Genomic DNA, 8,132 nt, shown 5'->3' with positions numbered 1-8,132 from the left:
TATATATATTGAATACCAAATACCCAATAACCAAAAATATATTAAATACCAAATGAATATATAAATAAATGAATACCAAATATCCATATATATATGGCATTTATAGATTTTGAAAAGGCATTCGACTCTATAGAACACTGGGCAGTGAAACAATCACTACACAATAGCAGAGTAGATTACAGTTATACAGAACTAATCTCTAATATATACAGTAAGGCCACAATTACGATCCAACTTGAACAGAATACACATTTCATATCTATCAAAAGGGGCGTTAGACAGGGAGATACGATTTCGCCGAAACTCTTTAACCAAGCACTAGAAGACATTTTCAAGAGATTACAATGGGAAGAATATGGAATCATTATTAACGGCCAATATTTAAATCACCTAAGATACGCTGACGACATCGTATTTGAAATTTCGGCGAAATCGTATCTCCCTGTCTAACGCCCCTTTTGATAGATATGAAATGTGTATTCTGTTCAAGTTGGATCGTAATTGTGGCCTTACTGTATATATTAGAGATTAGTTCTGTATAACTGTAATCTACTCTGCTATTGTGTAGTGATTGTTTCACTGCCTAGTGTTCTATAGAGTCGAATGCCTTTTCAAAATCTATAAATGCCATATATATGGGTATTTGGTATTCATTCATTTATATATTCATTTGGTATTTAATATATTTTTGGTTATTGGGTATTTGGTATTCAATATATATATATATATATATATATATATATATATATATATATATATATATATATATATATATATATATATATATATATATCTATAACTTCTAAAATTTTAAAATGCACAAGCAAGTAATAATCAAAAATCTAGTTCTTAACAACTTAAAATCAAATAAACAAATACCTACGAGTGTCTTTTTGACATTATTTAAGTGTCTTTCTGGCACTAGTCAAATTTAGAACTAAATTATTAAATCATATTTTTTATCATGAATTGTAAAAATTAAAACATTGGAACTTGAAAACCATTAGGATAAAGATTTTTTAAATATTTTATGTTTTGTAGAAATGTTAAATTACGGAACAAACCTCACGTTGTAAGTTTTTGTACTAATTTTTATGCAATGTTCTTTCATTTCGTTGTATTTATTTATAACTATATAATAATTTTAGCTAATCCTGACGAAGCAAATAAATTTTGCGAAAGCTTGATTATAACACATAGTTTCTCTTACCCTGCCCCTTAGAAATAAATGACTGCAACCTCAATAAAAAACTAAAGTCTACATATTGTCAGTCAATAATACCAAACTTCTTTATATATATATATATATATATATATATATATATATATATATATATATATATATATACACAAATGGAAAGGATTAATGGGTAAGCAGCTGAAATAACGGAGCCAAGAGTACTCTTTTTTCAATATCAAATATATTTCGGTATTGCCTTTATACCATCATCAGTGATTGCTACAAATGTGTTATAAGTGAGTTGCTTTGTGAAATAATTAAAAATGTTATTAAACTTACAAAGTTGAGATTGCGGCTCTATGGTTAAAATTTTTTGTAAAAAATCTTCCAAAAGGGGAAACATCAAACATGTTAAAATTGTAAAAACACAAGAAAAAACAAAACATTTAAATGAAAAAAACTGTAACAATGCACATTTAAAAAAATAAATTAAGTTTTAAAATCTTTTTTGAATCTTAAGAAACCAAAACATCAGGTAGGTACAACCAGTACTTTTTTTGTACAAAAAAAAAAAAAAAAAAAAAAAAAAACAAAAAGTACAAAAAAAGTACTGGTTGTACCTACCTGATGTTTTGGTTTCTTAAGATTCAAAAAAGATTTTAAAACTTAATTTATTTTTTTAAATGTGCATTGTTACAGTTTTTTTCATTTAAATGTTTTGTTTTTTCTTGTGTTTTTACAATTTTAACATGTTTGATGTTTCCCCTTTTGGAAGATTTTTTACAAAAAATTTTAACCATAGAGCCGCAATCTCAACTTTGTAAGTTTAATAACATTTTTAATTATTTCACAAAGCAACTCACTTATAACACATTTGTAGCAATCACTGATGATGGTATAAAGGCAATACCGAAATATATTTGATATTGAAAAAAGAGTACTCTTGGCTCCGTTATTTCAGCTGCTTACCCATTAATCCTTTCCATTTGTGTTTAATATTGTTCAGCTGTGATCAAAATTGGATTTATATATATATATATATATATATAAAGCAGTTATATTATTATTTTATATATATATATATATATATATATATATATATATATATATATATATATATATATATAAATAGATGAAATAGAGAATGTGGAAAAATCCCCTTACGAACAATTCACACATCCACCATTTCGGGCTGGGAAAAATTTTTTGAATAGAATCAAAGATCCAAACACCAGTTCTTAGAAATGTGTTTCGCCCTCTTCAATATTTCATCTATTTGATTTCGTACGAGTGGTCGTTAAACCAATAACCTTGGATCTTTGGTTCACTGAGTGTGTTTCAAAGATCTACATCTTATGTTTTTAAATATATATATATATATATATATATATATATATATATATATATATATATATATATATATATACAGTATGTCCCTATAAGTTGTATCCATATGGAAAACTTTTTTATTATTAATTTTACGAAAAAAAGTTATCCTTCATAAAAAGCTCTGCATGGTCCAAAAACTAAGATTCAACCATCATATATAAAATTTTATGAATATTATACGAGGTATGTCAAAAAGTTTGAATTTCACTCAAGAGTAAAGTAGCTTTATTTTTCACAATATTGAAAATTGCTGTTATGAAAAGTTGTATGGAATTAAAAACTATATTCTAATATGCAATTACATCCTTCTAATTGAAAATTTTTTTTTTGAAAAATTATGGATAACTATCATTATTTTCAGTTATTTCAATTCTGATAACTCTTTTATTATTAATTTTACGAAAAATAGTGATTCTTAATAAAAAGTTCTGCATGGTCTGAAACCTAAAATACAACCATCTTATGTCAAATTTTATCAATTTTATACAAGGTATGTCAAAAAATATGAATTTGGCTCAAGAGTAAAATACCTTTATTTTTCACAATATCGAAAACTGTTATTATGAAAAGTTATTAAGAATTAAAAACCATGTTTCAGTATGTAATTACATCCTTCTAATTGAAATATTTTGTACTATAAAGGTACTTTACTTTTGATCTAAATTATCTTTTTTGACATACTTCGTATAAAATTGACATAAGATGGTTGTATTTAAGGTTTTAGAGTATTTTAGACCATGCAAAACTTTTTATTAAGAATCACTTTTTTCGTAAAATTAATAATAAAAGAATTATTAGAATTAAAGTTACTGAAAATAATGTTAGTTATCCATAATTTTTCAAAAAAAAGAATTTCTAATTAGAAGGATGTAATTGCAAATTAGAATATAGTTTTTAATTCCAAACAACTTTTCATAACAGCAATTTTCAATATTGTGAAAAATAAAGCTTCTTTACTCTTGAGTGAAATTCAAACTTTTTGACATACCTCGTATAATATTCATAAAATTTTATATCTGATGGTTGAATCTTAGGTTTTGGACCATGCAGAGCTTTTTATGAACTTTTTTTCGTAAAATTAATAATAAAAAAGTTTTCCATATGGATACAACTTACAGGGACATACTGTATATATATAGTGGAAGAGGAGATAATGCTGGGAGATACCCTTTTTTTATACCTGAGGAAGCAAAATGAAACTCGGGTGCTTCGTTAGATGTGCCTTTTAATTAATAGTCTAAGCTTTCGTCAATGATTATTGACATCATCAGGGTAAACTACAAACAAACAAGAGAACAAACAATGAACAGGTGGAACTAAGTATAAAAATAAAACACTGGACGAAAAATATTATTTATTATTGGATAGACAGTTCCGCCCTTGCTCAATGACGGGAAAAAACAAGCATAAAAAATACACAACATATATTTGTCAGATTGTCATTAAAATTATTAGATTGATTGTCATAATATAAAATCACATTTTTTAACAATTTGTAATTAATTTTTAGCTGAATACAAGAAGTTTTTAATATAATATATTACAGTCCATTCTATCAGAAGTTTGTCCATAACATTTGGTACCTTCGAGCCCGAGAAGCATAAAATTGTGTCCGATCGAACCCGATGATTGAGACAATGGTCTAATAGATCCAGATGGGTATGAAGATTATTGGTTTTTGAAGAATTTATGATTCAGCCAGATTGGATCCGCTCTGCCGATTGAATTAAATGTGAGGTTTTTCCATTTATTATCTTGATTGTTCTTTGTTTATCCTTCATATTTATTTCCTTTCAACAAAGTGCCAATAAATTATTAGATTTTTGAGGATTTTGGGGTTCAATTAAAAATTTTGATTTTGCTCATTGAATAGTTGATTTATAACCTATAATTTTATTTAGCTAAAAAATAATTACTTATTAGATTGATTTGTACACCTTTGTGTGTATGCAAATATGTATTTGAGTTGATTTGGAGTATTAGTTTGTGGAATGCTATACGATTTCTGATTATTATTAGTAGATATTGCTATTATTATTGGATTTATTTAAATATAAATGATTATAGGACCATAGCCAATATTCGGCTAAGTTTGATTATTAGATAAAAGACAGATTTAGATTTGACTTTTATTACTTGATTGCTTAACGTTGATTTTTGAGTTCGTACAATTAAATAATATTATTTGCTACGTATTTTGATTAATATAAAGCTAAAAATGCCTATGAAAGCTTCTGATTTTCGTCAATTATATCGCAAAAGAGATATAATTGAACAAAGATTAAACAATTTTATTAAATTTATAGAGTCGATGACAAATATCGCGATTAATGATTTAAGCGAAGACCATTTTTCGCAGATAGAATTGAATACAGAAAGAACTGAAAGTTTGTTTACTGAATTTGATGAAATCCAAATGTCAATTGAATTAAATTGTCAGGATCAAGATATTCAACAAGAGTATGCGAAAAGACAACGATTAGATACTATATTTTCAAAAACTTTGTCTAGAGCAAGAACGATGTTAAAAAGAAAATGTTCCGATTTATCCAGTTCACAGTCGAAAAGGTTAGACATAAGCCATGAATATAGTGGATTAGAAGGTGTCAAATTACCTCCTATTCAGTTACCTGTCTTTCATGGGGACTATTTGAAGTGGATTGAGTTTAAAGATACTTTTGAAGGGTTAATTCATAATAATAAAATATTGGCAGATATTCAAAAATATCATTATTTACGTGCGAGTTTAAAAGATGATGCATTGAAAATTATACAAAGTTTAGATTTTTCTGCACAAAATTACAATTCTGCATGGCAGACTCTATGCAACAGATTTGACAACTCTCGGATGTTAGTAAACAATCATTTAAAAGCTCTTTTTGAGATTGAAAATTTAAATAAAGAATCTGCATTAGGTCTTAGAAGCATGATAGATTCAGTTAAAAAGCATTTATTCGCTTTAAAATCACTTCAACTACCGACTGAACATTGGGATGCTATTATGGTGTATTTGGTAAGTGGTAAATTGGATAAATTTAGTTCTAGGGAATGGGAAAAAAGAAAAATAGATAATTCTTTGCCAAGTTTAAACGAATTTCTTGAATTCTTGAAGAATCGTGCTGATTTTTTGGAAACTATAGAGTTAAGCAATGTGACAAAACCGGATTATAAATCTAATTACCAAGATAAACGCTCTAGATCTCTGCTAACTAGTAAAAGCAGAAGTTGTAATTTTTGTAAACAAAATCATTTGATTTACCTATGTGAAGAATTTCTTAAACTTTCAGTAGCCCAAAGATGGGATAAAATAAAACAATTAAATTTATGCCGAAATTGTTTATGTACCGGACATTCCTACAAACAATGTAAATCGTTCGGTTGTAAGATATGTAAAGCCAAACACAGTTCTCTTTTACATGAAAATAAACCATCTGATATTCATGTTAAAGAAAACAGTTCAATTAATTTCAACCCGAACAATGATTCCGAGAATGAACCAAATAAAGTTAAGTGTCAACTAATACTTCAGAAAATAATGTTAATAGAAATGAGATTGTTTTAAAAAATAATTGTTCAAATAATGATTATGTACTGTTGAGTACTGCTAAAGTTAGAGTATATGATAGATACGGAAATACTCATATCGCACGAGTAATCCTAGATTCAGGGAGCCAATCATGTTTTATTACAGAGGATTTTCTAAGTAAACTCGATTTAGACACAAATAGAGTAAATATTTGTGTTTCAGGAATTAATAATTCCGTTTCATCTTTAAATAAAAAATGTCAATTAAAAATTGGTTCTATATTAAACAATTTGAAGTCAAATTTACATTGCATAGTGGTGCAACAGATTACTGAGAATTTGCCAACTTATACTTTTAATGTCTCAAATTTCTCAATACCCCCTAATATAACTTTGGCAGATGATTCATTTAATGTAAGCAGTAAGGTAGATATGTTACTTGATGCTAGTTTGTTTTGGGATATAATGTTAGATGGTCGCATAGATCTTGGAAAGAATTTACCCTCCCTCCAAAATACTGTTTTTGGTTATATTGTGGTTGGTAAAGTTCCATATCCAACAAAAAATCATATTAGATGTCATTTTTCACAAATATTTAGTAGTGATGATTTACAATTAGAGAAATTTTGGTCTGTTGAAGAGCCAAAGTCTCATATTTCTTATTCAAAGGATGATGTTTATGTTGAAAATCATTTTAAAAATTCATTTTCTCGATCAGAAACTGGTCAATTTATTGTTAAAATTCCCTGGAAGGAACATCCTTCTGTCCTAGGCGATTCTAAACAATTAGCTGTTAAAAGATTATTGTATTTAGAGGATAGATTTAAGAAATGTCCCGAACTTAAAAATGGTTATTTAAATTTCATGAAAGAATATTTAGATTTAGATCACATGTCAATTGATTATAATTTAGATGCGGAAGGCACCACAGAACCTAATTATTTTTTACCACATCATGGTGTTATCAAAAATGAAAGCCTGACAACCAAACTCCGTGTTGTTTTTAATGGTTCTGCCCCATCGACTAATGGGAAATCATTGAATGATATCCAATATTCAGGACCAGCAATTCAAAATAATATTTTGAGTATTTTGATTAGATTTAGACAACATGCAGTTGTTGTTGTTTCCGACATCAGCAAAATGTATAGGATGATACTTGTTCATCCCGATGACAGAAGAATGCAAAAAATTGTCTGGAGGAATAGTAGTCCTTCTCAGCCAATTTCAATTTATAATTTAAAAACCGTAACATATGGCACTACCAGTGCGCCATATCTAGCCATTAGGTGTATCCAGCAATTGTCATTTGATAATAAAATCAAGTTTCCTGAAGCAAGTGAAATTATTCTGAGAGATTTTTATGTTGACGATCTCATTACTGGATTTTCAAGTGAGGCTGAAGCTATTAAAAGATGTGATGAAGTGGTCAAAATATTGAAGTCAGCTTGTTTTAATTTAAGGAAATGGTCTTCAAACAGCCAATTGGTATTAGATCACTTTAAAGATTATTCCGATCCTTTAAAAGTACTTAATTTAGGAGATCACGAGTGTATTCAAACTCTTGGTATTCAATGGTCTAGTAAGTTAGATATTTTCAGTTTTCATGTTGAAAACCCTGATCTTTTATCAAAAATAACGAAGCGCACAATGCTTTCTGCAATCGCAAAAATTTATGATCTCTTAGGTTTAGCCAGTTGTTGTATAATCCTAGTAAAAATTATGATTCAATCTCTTTGGTCGTTAAAACTTGATTGGGATTCCGAAGTCCCCTCTGATTTGTGTGATAAATGGAAAAAGTTCCAGTCTAAGTTATGTCACTTAAATGATTTAAGAATTCCACGGTGCGTTCTGAGTAATAAACCTAAAATAATAGAATTACATGGATTTAGTGATGCTTCACAATACGCATATTGTGCAACAATTTATACTCGATGCATTGATTCACAAGGTTCTATAAATGTTCATTTGTTATGTGCTAAGACTAAGGTCGCCCCAGTCAAAATATTGACTATTCCTCGATTAGAATTGTGTGGTA

At 27.9% G+C, this 8,132-nt stretch overlaps 1 protein-coding gene across 1 annotated transcript; it reads left to right on the top strand.

Moving 5' to 3' along the window:
* The first annotated feature begins 4,787 nt into the window (after positions 1-4,787).
* Positions 4,788-6,131, top strand: LOC126880825 (uncharacterized). Its single transcript, XM_050644890.1, has one exon. The coding sequence runs from the start codon at positions 4,788-4,790 to the stop codon at positions 6,129-6,131; it is 1,344 nt and encodes a 447-aa protein (XP_050500847.1).
* The last annotated feature ends 2,001 nt before the right edge of the window (positions 6,132-8,132 follow it).

This window comes from Diabrotica virgifera, chromosome 2 (genome assembly GCF_917563875.1).
Source record: "Diabrotica virgifera virgifera chromosome 2, PGI_DIABVI_V3a".
Taxonomy (NCBI): domain Eukaryota; kingdom Metazoa; phylum Arthropoda; class Insecta; order Coleoptera; family Chrysomelidae; genus Diabrotica; species Diabrotica virgifera.
Note: the sequence above shows the minus strand (reverse complement) of the source record. Positions and strands in the feature narration are given on the sequence as shown.

Coding starts and splice junctions, on each gene's coding strand:
- LOC126880825 (XM_050644890.1), top strand. CDS start 4,788: ATGCCTATGAAAGCTTCTGATTTTCGTCAATTATATCGCAAAAGAGAT.